The 17976-nt window shown below is 38.6% G+C and overlaps 2 protein-coding genes across 4 annotated transcripts in view; one reads left to right on the plus strand and one right to left on the minus strand.

The window, feature by feature from the left end:
- txndc16 (thioredoxin domain containing 16) overlaps positions 1–943 on the minus strand; it is a 21912-nt gene extending 20969 nt beyond the window's left edge. Inside the window, exons 1-2 of the mRNA XM_031732356.2 lie at positions 802–943; positions 317–487 (exon numbers count right to left, since the gene is read on the minus strand). Coding sequence (XP_031588216.1) covers positions 317–473 — 157 coding nt within the window. The 5' untranslated portion in view covers positions 474–487; positions 802–943. The remainder of the gene's footprint in view (positions 1–316; positions 488–801) is intronic.
- On the plus strand, positions 371–17713 carry gpr137c (G protein-coupled receptor 137c). Of its 3 annotated transcripts, none has more exons than XM_031732358.2 (9): positions 371–480; positions 2821–3277; positions 10533–10582; positions 10944–11051; positions 11202–11340; positions 12006–12155; positions 13387–13512; positions 13614–13738; positions 13847–17713. In XM_031732358.2, the coding sequence occupies exons 2-9, from the start codon at positions 2903–2905 to the stop codon at positions 14127–14129; spliced, it is 1356 nt and encodes a 451-aa protein (XP_031588218.1). In that variant the 5' UTR covers positions 371–480; positions 2821–2902; the 3' UTR covers positions 14130–17713. The 3 variants fall into 3 exon arrangements, with proteins under 3 accessions (XP_031588218.1, XP_039462584.1, XP_031588219.1); XM_039606650.1 differs by lacking the exon at positions 371–480 and adding an exon at positions 838–855; XM_031732359.2 differs by lacking the exons at positions 371–480; positions 12006–12155 and having other exon boundaries at positions 2457–3277.
- Positions 17714–17976: the final 263 nt, after the last annotated feature.

Consider the following 17976-nt stretch of genomic DNA (forward strand, 5'->3'; position numbering starts at 1 on the left):
CAAAAACAACACATTGACGTTCTGGTAGTCATTTTGGTTTTTCTAACCCTCCAGCATCATCTAGAATCTCTAAAAAGCTCTTCTTCATCTCTTCATGTAGAAGAGATTGCTCTCCTGCAAAAATGCTGCACAGCTACTTATTTCAGTAAACTGATGTCAGGTCAGCACGGCTGCTAATTTCATTAGCATGCTGAACTCATCACTTGTTCAGCACGCTTGCATGTTTCACATCACATGCCTGATAATGAGGAGTGTGGGACCTATGACAAATGTACAGCAGCACAGCTTGAGATAGCATGAGCAGTGAGCGACCTACCTTGATGCTCAAAATAGATGAACATCATCTTCCCAGAATGCAATTTCTCATAAAAGTCCGCAGCTGTGTATTCAATCAGGTCTGAAGTGTTGGCCTTGTCTGTGCACCGTCCCGACCTCATCCACAGCAGGAAGACAGCAACACACATCCACATCATGGCTGAGGTGTGTTCTTTGGAAGAAACAATACTGTTAAAGGAACACAGTTTTATATATATATATATCTATATATATATATAAGCTTCTTCATTGTTCTAATATATATTTAATTATAGAGTTTGTAATACTCTCAGCTTCTGAGATTTCATAACTGCGCAGGGGAGCTGTCATATTTGGGTCCCAAACAAGCAACGGGGACGATTAAGGCTCGTTATTGTTTTATGTGACCCATACCATCTGCTTTAACTGGTTGATATTTCTTGTTCGGCTCAATCAAATGAACAGCAGCACGCAAAAAGTGACAAAAATAAGCATGCTATCTGTTACCTGAAGAAGCAGACTGCAGGAAAACCTTAAGGCTCAACTTTTTCTTTCCAAGAGGTAAAAACCACAGCTAAAGCATTGATGGAGGTAGAAACATTACAACGATAATTATGAGCAAAAAACTATCTTACAAATATAAAACCAAAAGAAATTCCAAAAACACCGCTTTAAGATTTTCTTAAAAGCTAATTCTTTAGCTAGACTTGTTAGCTACCTATTGATGGATATTCGTGCTAAGGGCTTTAAATAGCTAACAATTAGCTGATATTAGTTTTAAATTTAGAATGTGCATGTCGCTGTATGTCCGCGGGGGATGTAGGCCCCAAACCAAAACTGTTTGCAGCGTTATTTTTCGCCTTGATACACAATGAAATCTAACAAAATAGTTCAACATGCGACTCTCCATTCTTAGCAAAACACTGTCAAATGCTCAGCGTCACGACGGCACTTCCGGGAAGCGTTTCAAAATAAAACCACAATAATAGTTTTTTAAAATTTATTTATACGTGCAAACATACATGAAAATACAGTATATAAGCCAAAAACAAGGACTTTACAGTTATAAAGAGCTTGAAAGTCAATATCTGGTATCACCAGCTATATTCTTCATCACACCCTCTCTTTCTTGTAATTTTTTTAAGCAGTCCTAAGGAATGGTTCCCCAAGCTTCTTGGATGACATTTAAAGCTCTTTCTTGGGATGTTGGCTGTCTTTTGTTCTGCTTTCTGTCAAGATTATCCACCACTGCTTCAGTAATATCGAGGCCCAGACTCTGGAGACGAAAAAAATCAATGACTGATTAGGTTTTTCTATCCAGGTATGCTTTTATTGCCTTGGCAGTGTGTTTGGGCTCAGTGTCATGATGGAAAATGAAGCTGCTGCCAATCAGATGCGTTCCAGTTTGTATTGCATGGCGGATCAGAATCTAATGATACTTTTCTGCGTTCATAATTCAATCAATTTTGATAAGATACCCAACACCACTGGTTGAAATCCACCCCTAAACCTTGGCTGTTGTACCTCTCTTCTAATCACCTCTGTACAAATTGATGATACTGACGAATATTCCTCTGGAAATGGTCAGGGACAAGGACTGGAGTGAAAATAAATGATAATTCAATTTATTTAAAAAGTGCTAAATCACAACACAATCGCCTGAAGGCACTTTCTATTATAAAGGAGAAAAAAAGAAAAGGAGCTGTAACTTCTTGAAAACAAAATAGAAAAACAATTACAGGTTGCTCTCTTTTTTTTAGTTAACGTAAAGCTAGCATATGCTTTTATATTGAAACCACAGACGTTTTGGTGCCTCTGACTTTTTTCTTTACCCAACTTTCAGCCAACAGTATCTATCTGTTATCTATCTATCTATCTATGTGCTTACGAGCGACACCCACTGGCATCCCTGAACCAAACACATCGTGGAAGGGTTTTGACTTGAGCAAATCACCAATCGCTAGCGCGCAGGGGGCGGGAACTTCCGCAGCTGACATCATCGTGACCCAATGAAGAAAGGAAGTTCTGGAGGTTGGGCGGCCTGATGAGCCAATGAAGCGGTGTACTGAAAAGGTGGGCGTGGCACTGACGTTCACTTATGGGGGATCGGAAACCAGCTAGAACCTCCGGCTCAGGAGTCAGATGTTTTCCAATAAAAGAAGGCTGGTGAGGAGCCAAGATGGCGGCCTGCGAAGAGCCAGTTTCCGTGTTAATTGGGAGCGAGGGGGCGGGTCTATATAACTGCATCACAGCTGATCTGGAGGTTCCCCCCCTCAAGTTGTTTTTTTGCAGAGAGCAGCTTTGCAGAGAATCACAAGAGGACCTCTCTTGTTTTCTTTCTCCTCTGCCTTGTTATTTTAACCTGGCGCTTTAAAAAACTAAATCCAGCCTCTTTTTTTTTTCCGTTTTCAGACCCGTAGCGAATTTAAAGCACAGCGCAGTTCCACAATGCCACTTCTTTTCAGAATAAACTGCTTTTCTCGCAATTTTTCACCCGCACCCCCTCGTCTTTTTTGTCACCCACAGTGAATTTAGCCCAGGTCTGACCCACTTTGAAGTGTGTTCTCCTTCACTGCACCTCATGTGTTAGTGCGAGCCGCCGGCGGAGATGTTTTCGGCAGGAGAGGAGGTTCATTCCCAGTTGTTTACCTCACTGAAGGAGTCCTCCGGAGCTGCAGTCTCCCCAGCACTGGAGCTCAGTCTAACTGCCGTGTACACCGTCCTCTACTCCCTCCTGTTTGTTTTCGTCTACCTGCAGCTCTGGCTCATTTTGCACTACGGACACAAGCGTTTCAGCTACCAGAGCGTGTTTCTGTTTCTGTGCCTGCTGTGGGCAGCGCTGCGGACGACGCTCTTCTCTTTCTACTTTAAAAATGTGGTGCAGGCCAACCAGCTGCAGCCTCTGGCCTACTGGCTGCTCTACTGCTGCCCCGTCTGCCTACAATTCTTCACCCTCTGCCTGCTCAACCTCTACTTCACACAGGTAAGGCTCTCTGTGTGTGTGATGTGCAGGGTTTGTGTGAGATACCAGATTTCATAAAACTGCTGACACTGCAGTTTTCCCTTCTTTTGTGTTTGTTTTTTGCTCATTGTGCACTCACGATTTTATATTTTAATACCGCTTTATCTTCCAGACAGGTAAATGGCAATGTTTATTTGTCGTGTTGAAAGTCATAGCATACTGACCATACCAGCAGCTGTTAAGCAGTTATCCTTGAATTTGAATTATTATCCAAACTACAGCTCTCGTGGGGCTTTGATGGGACTCCTGTGACCTCATCTTGCATTTAACTTAACTTGGAAGTGGTTTTGGTTTTAAGATGCATCCTGAAAAACCCAATCCAGTGGCCCTAAATGCAAGCATAAGCACTCACAGTTGGTCAGGGATGCCTTTATCCACCTGTCTAGTGCAAATGTCAGTCACAGGGGACTTAAGGTCTTGTGCTGCCAGTTTGAAAAGTTTTAATAACAGACTGTATGGATGTTGCCACTATGATGTCACTAAATCCTGTCTTTGAAGGCTTGAGCTGAAGGACATTGGCATGTTAACTTTTTAAACCACATGTTACAAACACAGGGTGTATATGACCGAGACACACAGGGGAACTGGACAGTCAAACAATAGGTATGCCCAACCTAAAGAGAGCCTTCTGGACTCTAAAGGGGAGCAAAATACATAAAATGAGCATCATGTTGGATTTTCTAAACTAGATATTAACACCACAAACTCATCCAGAAAAGCCTATTAGGAGTAGCTTGAAGTTCTTTTCTGAACTGAGCGGTTGCTGTCATATTCCAGGCCTGCTTATAGAACAAAATGACTGTGTTTGCACTGGAAATTAGTGAGGGTGGTCTCTGCCTATGCAGGTACCCTTGGAAAAACCCAGAAACTATTCAAATCAAAAATCAAAACAAATCTTTATTGATATATTCTGAAGTGTCGAAACTCGTCATTGAGAGTACAGCGGAGGTTGTCAAATATCTTCATGGGGGGAAAGAGGTATAACTGCGCTGCAGGTTTAATAGGGTGATAGGACAGCCTAGAAAGAGATTGGGTTTGCCTAAAGAGAGAGAGAGAGAGAGAGAGACTTACCAGGTGAACCAGAAAGCACAGATCACAAGACACACCTGCAGAAAGTAAGAGCTACATAGAGAGGACAATAGGCCATGGGAGAGAACAGGCACAAGGTTAATGCTATGTCGAAGTCATAGGTCAAAGGTTTTACAGATAATATATCTTCTGTGTGTCATGAATTCATAACTGCATGATAGTTTATCAAATTCAGTAGCTCAGTGTTTGCTTTGTATTTCATTAAGTATCACATAGACATACTTGTACATTATGAGTATTTTTTAGCAGACCATGCATCAAAGGTGTAGGCAGCAATGAATTCACCTTCAAAGATACATTGAATGCACGGTAAAACGTGCTGGACTCTTGTTGTTTTATATTTCACTCATCTGCCACTTTATTAGGTACACCTTACTAGTGCCAGGTTGGATCTTATTTTGACATTCAGAACTGCCTTAATTCTTTGTGGTGTTGACTCAGCAAAGTGCTGAAAACATTTCTCAGATTTTGGTCCATTTTGGCATGATTGCATCACAAAGTTGCTGAAGTATTTTGTCTGCTGCAAAGTCATGAGAGTCTCTTGTTCTACTGCATCTGAATGGTGCTCCACTGGACTGAGATCTGGTGACGAAGACACAAGTTTAAGAGTATTTCAGCTTTGTGACATGGTTGTCCTATTACAAAGCTTAAATCATTGTTATTCTGGTGGAAGCAGACATCAGAAGATGCATACGGTGTGGTCATAAAGGGATGGACATGGTCAACAACAATGCCCAAGTAGGCTGTAGCATTTTTAACAATGCTCCATTGGTACTATGGGGACCAAAGAGTGTCAAGAAAATATCCCCCACATCATTACAACACCATCACCAGCATGAATGGTTGATACAAGGTAGCATTGATCCACGTTTTCATGTTGTCTACATCAAATTCAGACCCTGTTATCTTAATGTTGGAGTAAAGACTGGAGTGGCACTCGGTGTTTGTGCTGGAAAGTCCCAGCAGATCAGCAGCTTCAGAAATATTCAGACCAGCCTATAAGGAAACCAAGAATCATGCAGCATTTAAAGTCGCTTTCTTTCCCATTCTTAGATACATGCTCACATTTACACTTTAGTGCAGGGGTGAGGAACTCCAGACCTCAAGGGCCGGTGTCCTGCAGGTTTTAGATATCACCCTGGGTCAACACACCTGACTCAAACGACTAGTTCATTATCAGGCCTCTGGAGAACTTCAAGACATGTTGAGGAGGTTGTTTAGCTATTGAAATCAGCAGTACTGGATCAAGGACACATCTAAAACCTGCAGGACACCAGCCACTGAGGTGCATGCCTGTATGCAGTGAGTTGTTGCCATGTGACTGGCTGATGAGAGCAGGTATTCTTATTAAAGTGGCTAATTAGTGTAAGTGGTCATCTAAGAATGACCACTTACACTGTAAGAACAATTCTGATTTCAGTAACCTTACATGCAGAAAATACATGTTCTTGTATATTTGGTTTATTAAGCTTTCTAAATTGTTTTTGTTACTTTTGGAAAGACTAAGGCTTGCAGTTTTAGTCGTTATGCTAATAAGCCTAAATACACTTTATGCTGAGCTAAGCTAATCAGCTGCTAAAATGTCATACTTGGCCAATACTATTACTGCTACTACTAAAAATAGTAATAGTGGTATTCCATCAATACCTAATGGATGGATATAAAAGTGGCTTCAATCTTATTATTGAAATGTTTGTCATAAAGTGACAGTATCAAAGCTATCTCTTTGATATAGCCAGTTTTTCATTACACAGTATCTGAAATAGCAGGGATTCCCTCTAAAAATGTATGTGCAGCTAAATATGGCCAGTGTTATCACCATTGGCCTACATGTTCTGGGCTGACTGGTTTGAAGCAGTTTGGGTTGGTTTTGAAAGCTTTGCAAATAGACTCAGTTCATGTCCTGGGGTGAGAGAGGGTGGATTGCATTTGCTTCTAGCCTCCATTAGTGTTTCCTGTGCAGTAAGTGGATTGGACTCAAGAAAATGTCCCTGTTTGCTGACTGCTGTCACGGACGCAGTTGTTTAACACCTGCCCGTGCCAAATGCATCTACGCATGTTGGGATCGTCACATGACTGGCCAGCCCAGTGAACAAACATTTCCAGCTTGTGGTTTGACGTCTGGTCAGAAGCACCTCCACACTCTCGACTGGTTCACTAGTTTCTCATTTACATACAGGGAGAGTAAAAAGGAAGCCCATCCAACTGGCTGAGTGGAGGTTTGGTAATGAAACCAATGGTGTCCTATGACTGCTGATTAGTCATTGTTGCTTATGTGTAAATGCACACAAAATATGAATAAAATTAGTTTTACATTTCCTTGTATTAAAATAACAAAAATGAATCATGTCACATATAATTTTGTTTTGCTTTGTTGTCACTTTAGGTCTAAATCTAAATTTAAATATACCCATGTTGGAATATCATGTGACAGGCCAGCCCAGTGAATGAACATTTCCAGTTCTGGCCAGATTTGAGTAAAATATGTGAATCATATTTTCTTATAGTGTATACAGCTCAAACTGAAAGCTCTCTCTGCAGCAAATGATTACAGGCTCAGTAATGGCAGAAAACACTTTGCTTGCTTCTTCTGTTTGTACATCATTGTTAAAGCTGCTATAACCAATATCTCTACGCCAGCGGTGGCTCAGCTGGCCTGCATGTAAGCAAAGTTACTAACAGCGATGAAGCAGCAACGAATTCATCTCTGCTTTGTAAATAATTGAAGAATTTTACAAACTTTCAGCTTTATTTGTTTTATTTTTTGTAACAAGCAAAGTGACAGAGAGGTAGCTGGTAAGAATTAGAATTTGTGGGTTGCGATTGCTTGTTGTTTGTTTTCTGCATTAAACTACCTTGTGACAATTTGCATGAATGGATATCAGAAATATGGCTTTGGTTAATATTAACTCCCAGACAAATATTGTCTTGTGTAAATGGGACAAAAGCCAAAAAGGCTGGAAATCAATGGCAGACACTTACTGACACTTACTCAGGGTTAACTGGTAGTGTCTTCGCTAACCATGTGATAGTGACTCATAAAGGGTCATTTTGCTGACTATCAAAATAACCCACAAAAGTATACAGTTTACTGTAAAAACTGTTAAGAAAACTCTTAAATTCCACACTTAAAAACATGAAACAAAATCTCATTGTCATTGAAAAATGGCCAAATTATTATTCTTTGAGTCCAGGTATGGACCTCTTAGGGTCGTGACAAATGCCTCAGGGCTACTGTAACATTTGTAATTCAAATATTTCACATTTTGTAGATTTTAAAACTTAAACCTACTAATATATTATAGTCTTATGAAATTATATAGCATCATAGGAGGAATTCAGATCATCTCACCATTAAAATAAAGTCCACATTAAGAATTCTGATCCAGTAATATAGTGTATATATCCCAGCATAGTGAATATTTTAACTTTAGGTATTTTAATTATGTTTTGATGCTAAAACTTGTGTATTTGTATTTTTGCAGGGTCATTGCTTTTATTTAAGAGTCTAAATACTACTTCTCCATCTTGCAAAGTAGTTCTTAAACATAAAGCAGTATTTAAACCTGTGTATTGTGTCGCTTTTCATGTTATAACCCCTGTATGAGAGCACAGAGCTGTACACGAGCCTGAAAATTGTACCCAGTATTTTCTATGCCAGTAGACTGGCATTCATTTCTCATCAAATATTCTGTCTTAATTTGACTTTATTTCTAAAAATACATTAAAAAGAGCCTCATAGTATCATCATAGACCGTTCGATCCGCAGGGCTTTACTATTAAAACACATGACTGATTCTTTCAAACAGTATGCCATGATTTTTCCACCTCACTGTTTAATGTTCACTTGCCTCTTTAGCTGAGGTCTGATATATTATCATGCAACTGCTGTGTGACACGCATGTGTTGAAATAGTGTCTTTCTGATGAGTCAGCTGTGACTCCTGACATGTGATGTACTTCCCATTATTATATATATTTTTTTCTGCTTCCTACAAAAAGTGTAATGTAGTGATGAGTTTCCTAGGCTGAGAGAAAACACAGTAACAAATTGAACTAATCTCATTGTCTACTCATTATTAAAGACAAAATATTGATAAGTGGACATTTTTTTTTAAATAGAGTCTTTTTCTTTTCTTTTTTTTTTTTAATTCCATAACATACATGCAGAAACATAGTGCACATAAAGTACACAGCCTGGTAGTCATCTGTTGCCTTGTTGCTTCATTTCTAGGTTACAAATTACCTCCTCCTGGCCTACATTCTCACACAAAAGGCTCACTGATAATGTGTGTACGTGTCCGTGTGTGTTTAAACTCAGCGTTGTCTGGGTCAGTGTCCTGTGTGTCCGGTGCAAATGTAACATATAATGTCAGAAATGGATTATGATTTCATTTAACGTTGCTCAAGAACAATTGTAGCAAATGTTGGCGCGTTTCCTTGTTTGTACCTCTTAATAAAGAGTGTTTTGCTAAATATCTGTGAAAAGTGAGTCATTCCAAGGAGCGAGTGAACTTGATCAGTGGATGTCTGTGTTCCAGCTTTTGTACCCTTAAGCTGGACTTGGGCACAGGTTGATGTTTTTTAGGCAGCTACTGATAAGATGTTGGCAACAAGGTGGCCAAGAGTCAACAGCTTGTGTAGTGCCGGTCTCGGCGGTTTATTAGCTCATTTTTATGCTATGTGCGGCGGTTAGCATAGTGTAGCATTGCATCTGTTTTACTGTTTGAAGAATATTCCTAATTTTTATGATGTTACAAAAATATGATTGTCACAGGTGATGAAGTACTTTAACAGGTACCTTTGGTGAGTTCCTATGTTTAAAAATAATTTAAAATTAGTTTAAAAAATTAGCCAGAGCTGTAAAAGTCAAAGACGTGTAGGGGCGGGGGGTCTTTAACTCTTAAAAAAAAATTTATTTCAAATTCTGTTGTTGTAGAGAGTAAGCAACTAAAGTTAAGCTGGGGCTGGGTCATACTGTCATGCTGTACCAATTTGAACCACAAGAATCAAACAGGCTAATAATTGGGAGCACATTATGTGCACTGGTAGCACATAAATGTAGGTAGAGAATGAAGAAAATATCAGAAGTTAGAAGAATAACCGCACACATCACCCCTAGTGGTGAAAATGTTATTAACCTGTGCACAAGGCAACTGAAAAAACACCTTTAAAACCAACCTGAAGAACTTGTGTATGTTTTGTGTTGCTACTCTCTATATTATTTGATCAGTGTGTTCTGTTATGTCTATAGCTATCATTTGCAACATTTTTCATTGACGCATTTTTCCATTTACTCATCTGCGTACAGCAAAGCAGTTAGTTGTTGTTATTAGCATTTAGCTTCTGGCTAACATTTAGTTCGCCTTTACAATGTGAATGTGGCAGTTTGATAATATTTAAAGTAACATGACAGTCTTGCCAACCAGTAGAGGTTTTGCGAGTGCAGCTGTAATGGTTCTGCTTGTGTCAGAGAACAGTTTTATTGCTCCATAGGAACAGTCTGTGACAATCAGTGAGTCATAAAAGGCCCAAACATACAGAAATGTAATTTCTAAAATCAACAATAGATAAAATAAAAGCACACAATGTGATCCCGTCTAACCCTCAGCTAGAAAGTCCAAATTATGTCTTACTAGAAAAGCTAACAGTGCATGGATTAAAAGACTTGACATATGTCCATGTGTCTGTTAGTGGTTTCTATGGAAGTAACATCTATCCCCCTCTGATGTTTTTCTTTATCTTTGGCTCTGTGAGCCAAAAGGTGTGACTTCAAACTGCTCTAAACTCTCAGTTTTAGACATTTTACTTTTTTCTTGGCTCTATATGATATAATTGACAGTGGATATCTCTAATATGGCTGGGTCAGGCATAGATGTCTAGCTGTGAGCACAGAAGCCCCACCTACCTGTTGTTTAAATCATTTATTTGCAATCATTGGGGCAGCCAATGAGAAGAAAGTCACCTTAAGGGGCTAAACTGAGACATTGGCTGAACTGAGGGGGCTGCAACATGCAAAGCTATAATACTAAATATCAATGATAACAGTATGGACTGGAAGTACACTGTTAATGTACAGTATCTGCCTTATAATTGTAATAAAAGTGATATCATTGTCTCTTTCTCAGGTGATGTTTAAAGCTAAAGCCAAGTATTCACCAGAGCTCACAAAGTACAAGTAAGTCTCTTTTTAATATAATATTTCTGTTTTTAAGTAAATTGCATTTAGTTATGCAGTATTCCTTTTAACCTTGATTATTTAAGACAGAATTCAGAATAAGTCATAAGATCCTTCTTCTGCTTATGGCTAGTCTCTCTTTTGTCTCTTTTTGTCTTTCTCTTTTATACACACACACACACACACACACACACACACACACACACACACACACACACACACACACACACACACACACGTGTGCCCGCGCACAGATGGATTGCAGCTTCAACACTATTAATATTAATAAGTTGTTGTGTGTGAATAAAGTCACATTTTTGGCTTTTACTGCCTGTCTGTATTTGTCTGTTTCCCTCTCCAGGGTTCCCCTGCGTTTGTTCTTCCTGTCTCTCAGTATATTTTTCCTGGTGGTGAATTTGACTTGTGCACTGTTAGTGCAAGGAGCTCTTGAACACTCTGAATCCCCGAGGTACACAAAAACCTTTAATCAAAACAAAACATTTAATTGAATGTTTTCTACTTACCTGAAAATAAAGGAGAAAACATTCATTCATAGCACAGTTTTAATTCTGAATTTTATCCCAGTATTTAAAGACATTAGCAACCTCTGTGTTTCCAGTGATGGGAGTGTCAGACATGCAGTCTTGGCCCGGGTCCTGATCAACGACAGTCTGTTTGTGCTGTGTGCCATATCTCTGGCTGTGTGCATCTTCAAGATCGCCAAGATGTCATCTGCCAACGTTTATCTCGAGTCCAAGGTAGAAGGAAAAAAAGAAAAAAAACATGAATTGTTCAGCTGCTTTTTCTTTAGATACACTGATTTTACTTTCTTCTAATCAATAAATACAGTTAATACTCAACAATATGAGATATTAGGAATTAATAATTTTGATGCTGATCATTCAGTGCCTTCAGATAATCCACTTTCCACCAGCACTGTGTTTGGGAAGTGAAGAAAACTGTAACCTGCATATTTTCATCCCATCTGCAGGAGTCTGCCATTGTTTTTATGATATAAACCATCTTTATAACATAAAAACCAATTTATCAGAAAAAAGAATATGGTCAGCTATTCTGCAACCAGCCACCAGGGGGCGATTGAGGTATTTTATCCTCACTTCCCAAAAGTCCCAAAATTTGAAATGATTTTATACTACTAAAGTATAAAAACTATAAAGTAACCTTTACACAGGGAATAGTGAATGAATGAACAAGGTGCTTTTCTGGACGCAACCTTAGAAATCCAGTGAGAAAATATATCTCTCCTATAATTCAATCTTTGGCAGTAGTCAGATATTTATGTCACGCTAAAGCCTCTGTTGTGTTGGTGGATCACATCTGTGGCCCACATCTGACAGTACATTACAGGAAATCTTGCCAGCTGATGGTGAGCTTGTAATAAGCATAGAAATCCTTCCTTTAGGGTACATCCGTGTGCCAAGCGACAGCCATCGGTGCCATGGTGATTCTCCTCTTCATGTCCAGAGCCTGTTATAACCTGGTGGTGGTGGCCCTGACCCCACAGGACCGATTCAGTCCCTTTAATTATGGCTGGTACAGTGTTTCTGATCAGGTACTGTATCATGTGTGTTCAGTTATAGATATATCGCCTGTGTGTGTGTGCGCGTGCGTGTGCGCAGACAGTCCATCTAAGGAGATTTGGGAAGGTGATACTTAATGGGGTAAAGGGCTTTGTTTGCTATAAATAACTGTGTGTCTGTGTGAAATGACCTACATCTGAGTTCAGGCTTTGAGATGGACAGACCTTTTTAAATAATTTCATTGTGTATTTTGTGGGCAGGTATTGCACACGACAAACAGTAACAGATCTCTGACAGGAGTCTGACAGGAGAAATTATTTGCCACTACATTACTAGCCAAACTATTCAATAAGTGTGTATTAACTAAGTATAGCCCACCTGATATAAACCAAACCAGTACTTGGTGTTTCAGCTGTTGTTTTCTAGTTGTAAATGTGCGTTGCTATCAGTGAAGATCAAGGTTGCCCTCTGGTGGATACAGCATGGAACATCAACAGTCAAAACACGGTTGAAGGGTGTTTTTGTTTGTTTGTTTGTTTGTTTGTTTGTGTTGGGGGGGGGGTTCACCTTTTTTCTTTCTTTTTTTTAACTTTTTCTATTATAAATGCTGATAATGATAGATTAGCATGCACCTAATCTTGGCCGATAATATCATCCCATGTTGGGTGCTAGAGGCTTTGCATGATTCATGAGTGATATTTGTCTGATAGAAATATACTGTTTTAACCTGTGTCTCTTTAAGTTCCCCCTACATGGAAGCCCACCTATCTGTTGTAAGATTACGTAAACAAGGAAAAGTTTGGGGTTTTTTTAAACATATGTTTATGAGATAATTACTTGATAAAATTAAAACTTACTATTTTAGCTTGAGCTAGGAATTGATTAGCTTGGCTTAGCATACAAACTGAAGGGAATAGAAACTTGAAGTTTGTTAATTTGGTAAATATTTTTAACTTTTTGTCTACAAAAATGGTACATATGTAAATTTGTAGGTAGTTGGAAGCTATATTTTCAAATATGTAAAGGCTAGCAGTTTTTCTGTGCTCCCAGTATTTAGGCTAAGCTGCGATAATTACTACATGGCGCTAGCTATAAAACTGGAACTTTGATGTCAGAGTGGTATCCATATCTTCTCAGCCTTCTTTATTATTCCCATATTTTAAGTTTTTTTTACATTATGATTATTTTTTTTCAGTTATTTACTGCCTTCAATATGTTTTAGGTCAAAGAAAATATCCATAATACAGTGTGTTTGTGTTAAAGGCTGACGTACAGGAGATCAGCGGTGAAGCCTACATTGTGTTTGGGATCATTCTGTTCTTCTGGGAGCTGCTGCCTACCAGCTTAGTTGTGGTTTTCTTTAGAGTCCAGAGACCCAACCAAAACCTGGTAAACTAAGAAGTTAAAAAAAACTGTAATGCTATCTCATGTGAACTTTTTTTAAAAGTTGTAAATTTGAGACAAAACTTAAATATGTCTGCATCTCTCAGGCTCCAGGAGGCATGATCAACAGCCATAGTTTCAGCTCCAGGGCTTATTTCTTTGACAATCCCCGGCGGTACGACAGCGATGACGACCTGTCCAGAAGCATCAATAACAGGACTGATCGGGCCAGGTGGGCATGAACATTTGAGGTTAAAAGACACAATTTTTAAATTATGTTAAGCTTAATATTGTGTTGTAAGCTTGTAGTTTAAAAAAATGTGTTCTCTCCCACTCTCAGTCTCCTGTCCACCACACCCCAACCAGGAGCATCTAGTTGGTATGGCTCCATCCAATGTAATGCACCTTTGGCAGCAGGGGTGGCATCTGCCCAGCAGCCACCATCTTCCACGGCGCCCCTCCTTTTTGCCTATGGAAACATCCAGAGTCACCATCACCACCATCACAACTACTACTCCACCCCCCAGAACAACTACCACCATCACCATCACAGTAACTATTATTCCACACCACAGAATTATCACTGCGGATCACAGACGTATTTCAGCACCCCACAGAATTAAGCTGGAGCGGTCATAAAGATTAAAAAAAGGAAGAAAAAAAAAAAAGAAGAAAGAAGAGGGACTGATTACTCAAAATGTTGTTTTTTTGTTTTTTTCTTTGTCGGCATTCTGCTTAACAAACAGCGTCATAACTTGTACTTGTACAAAACTTTTTCTCTGGACCAAATTGTGCATAATAATTGGTTCGCCAAATAATTTTGGAGAAATGTGGGGGTGTAAACAATGAAAAGGTTGGCACACCATGACTACTTGCTTTTTGAAAGCCATCTTTAAACAGGAACCATGGAACAATTTGCAGCACTAGTAGCTAATATGCCTACAAATGAAGATGCTTTTTTGTGTTTAATATTTTGTCAATAATTTTTTGAGATTGGAACCAATCATCGACCGGAAAAATCATCACCCATTTCCCTTTCCTGGTAAATTCCACTCACACTATTCATTTCGGCATATATACGATAATCAAGCAGGTATGTAAGCTAAAATGGCTAATCATAAATCTGCAACAGTATGACAGTGACAAGTTCGGGACGTCTTGTCAAATTATTGTTTGGATCATGTGACCGTTTGCAATAGAAACGTAAAAATGCAAACTTTTAATTGGCAGTAGGCTAAGTTGGGAAAGGGCACAGCACTGCAGGTGGGCTTTTTCAATAGAAGAACATCTGTGTTCTCCAATTCAGTATTCAATTATTACACATTAACACTTCTTTGCACTTTTTTGAAAGTGAAATATTTCTTAAACGTTATTTAAAAATGGCTACGCAAACACAACAAGAGTCATCAGCTGTAGCCATAGCTAAAACATTTTGACCAGCTAGCTGTGGGAGAGAACGGTGTAGCTAGCAGCTAACAAGGAAAAAATGTTTTGTGTGCCTGCCACTGTTTACTGATGTAGTTACATTTGAAGAAAAAAAAAGGAAAAAAAAAGATGAAGCTAATAAAAAGTTTAATTATCATTCCTTGTTTTATTTGCCACGCAGATGGTTTACCTGAATGTAAAAACAGCCTAATCAAATTAAACTGGCCAGTGCTATTTGGCTAACTAATGGACTATGAACAGAAACCAGAAATCTTGTAAGCCTACACATTCCTACAAATGCATATGCATAAATTTGTTTACAGAGATTTGTTCCCACAATTCAGATCTGGGAATATTTTCACAATCCCCTTATGCTATACAGAATGTTCTTGGGAAAGTTCAAACCTTTGTCATAATACCATTATAAGCTAGGCCATTAAAATCTAACCCTTTAAACGTAGGAGTAACTCTTCACTATGAAAACTAAATTATGTACTTCTGCAAAAGATGTTTATCACTCTTAAGATCTAGTTTTGACAGGAATTAGCGTTTGCTAATTTGCCAGTGACTGTTGATTCAGCGAGTGCTAGGTCATACCGAGTGCTGAAGCTTTCTTAATCTGTTTAGCAAGAAAATTAGCAGAGACCCAGAAAATGCAGGAAGCTAATGATTCCTTAGCTTCGTGTGTTTTCATAGCCAAGTCCTTCACCAAACAGATTGGTAGGAATCTATTTTTAAAGGCAAATTTATTACCTTGGTTAAAATGTTGCCGTTAAATTGTACCACACAAACAGAAAGGTGTGCAAAAGCTATCAAAAACCTTCCTACTTTAAGCTGCTGAACCACTCCTTTACTGGCACATAATGTTGGTTGGGTCAAATAAGTTTACAGTTCTCAAAACTTGCAAAATACTGTTACATTTAAAGGTACTTTTTGTCATTACCCTCTGAAAAGTTAAACCAGCACTTTCACCACCAGGAAGCAGCATTTTACCAACAGGTGTACTGAATTAGGTTCACATTTCTGTTTAGCCACACCCTTGTGTCCTCAAAGGGCATCTAGATTGCCATTAAAATGAATGCATACTTAATGACTTGCTTGATTGATTCAGAGCGCCCTCTTGTGTTTCACATTGGTATTACAAAATATGGGCTAGTTCAGCTTGGCTGATATTACTTCAACACAATTCACATATGTTGTGGACATGAAGTCATAGATTGATTCTTTAACTTGTGTTCATAGTTTAAAAAGTTAAAAAGAGTTATGTGCCCAGGAAAAAAAAACAAAACAGTCAGATTTATATGTAGCAGCTGTATGGGTATCAATCTCAACAGAATCAGCCCGATTGAGGAAAACTGTTTAACAGATTATTGCCTGAGCCAGACTTCAACCAAATCTGCTTGGCTTCTAGAGAATGCCGATGTTGATGAAACTGCTGATGTTGGATAAAAATATTTAACAGCTACATCCAGGCAACCTTGGACAAAATCATACAATGGAAATTTGTGAAAATGTAAGACTGGAGCAAAAATTCTATCACGCATTCTTATGTGACATAGTGAATACACTGTCAAGAATTAAAATGTATCATAGCTTCATCTCAATCACAATCTCACATCGTACATAGGAGATTATAGTATTAATATGTGGCCTACATCCAATATTGGACTATAACTTGGCCCTTACTGCTCGTTTGGAAGGGAAAGGTTCGGTAAAACGTGACCAAAAACTTTTATGGCACCTAATTCTTTGTGAGCTGTGAGGCAACGATTTGCACTTAGAAAAGAAGTTCACCTTCAATTTAACAAAAAAAAAAAAAAAAAAAAAAGGCTTTTCAGGGCCTGAATGTAGGTTTTTCTTCTCAAACCTTGTATTTTTGTTCAGTAATCATCTTTATTCTGTATTTTACTATTTATCCTTTTGGAAAGGAAAACATCAATGTGCCATCACATGCCATCATATCTAATAGTTTCATTCCTTAAGGAAAACATTTTTGCACAAAAAAAAGGTTGAATGATGTTGTTAATTGTCTGGCTATGTAATTTCTAATTCGTGTGTGAAGTAATTCGAGTCTGTGTGTGTGTGTGTGTGTGTGTGTGTGTGTGTGTGTGTGTGTGTGTGTGTGTGTGTGTGTGTGTGTGTGTGTGTGATCGTATGCTTTTCTACATTACTGTTTATTCTACATTAATTTTTACTGTCTAACACATTATGCAGTTTATTTTTTTGCCCCATTGTTCTTCATAATGTTTCACATGTTCCAAATCTCATAACAGACTGCAGCTTCACTTTTATTAAAAGCTTCACTTTTAATGGAACTTTTTTGCTTTATGACCCCAGTCCCAAATCAGAATCCCTCCATCTCTTCTGACTAAAAGAAAAATGTTCCCACATGGTTTTGGAACACACTTTAACAGACTCATTTCAATTGTATTTCATGGTTTCCATCACTTCTTCAACAGGTTATACTGGACAATCTGAAACACAATGAAAGAAATGAAGTTTTCATTTTTCTTTTTGGTCCAGCTGTTCATCTGCAGTGCAGAATGCATGTTTCTGAAACAGTGCGCAACAACTCAGTATCCTATTTTTCTTTTGAAGCTAGTAATACTTGTGTAAAAATGGTATTTGCTCTTCCTGCTACAAAAAAGCAGTGATAATTGTTTCATGTTATGAATTGTTTCATCCGTGGTCATAATGAATGTAACCTACTGTGCAAGAGATCACTAATGATGTATGCAAGAAAAAACACTACCATGTTTGAATAAAGGCCTACTGCACTGTTTTTAAGATGGAACTCGTTCATGTATAGAAGCTCCTCATTGTCTGCTAACATGGATCTGACCAGTTCTGACTTCTCCTACGAGTACACACAGATCATGAGGCTGAATTGATCAGCTAACCAGGTTATTGAGATGATCCGAACTGAAGGTGAGATGCTAGCTATTCCTCAGAGAGCTGCAAGATGTAGCACCAGAAAACGTATTTATTCAGCAGTTCAGTGCAATTCAGTTTAATTCAATTTTATTTATATAGCGCCAAATCACA

This window comes from Oreochromis aureus, linkage group 23 (genome assembly GCF_013358895.1).
Source record: "Oreochromis aureus strain Israel breed Guangdong linkage group 23, ZZ_aureus, whole genome shotgun sequence".
Classification (NCBI taxonomy): domain Eukaryota; kingdom Metazoa; phylum Chordata; class Actinopteri; order Cichliformes; family Cichlidae; genus Oreochromis; species Oreochromis aureus.

Excerpts from the sequence above, each read along its gene's own strand:
- gpr137c (XM_031732358.2), top strand. The coding sequence starts at position 2,903 with ATGTTTTCGGCAGGAGAGGAGGTTCATTCCCAGTTGTTTACCTCACTG. Across the intron at positions 12,156-13,386 it reads GGTACAGTGTTTCTGATCAG|GCTGACGTACAGGAGATCAG; the intron begins GTACTGTATCAT and ends TTTGTGTTAAAG. Across the intron at positions 13,513-13,613 it reads AGAGACCCAACCAAAACCTG|GCTCCAGGAGGCATGATCAA; the intron begins GTAAACTAAGAA and ends TGCATCTCTCAG.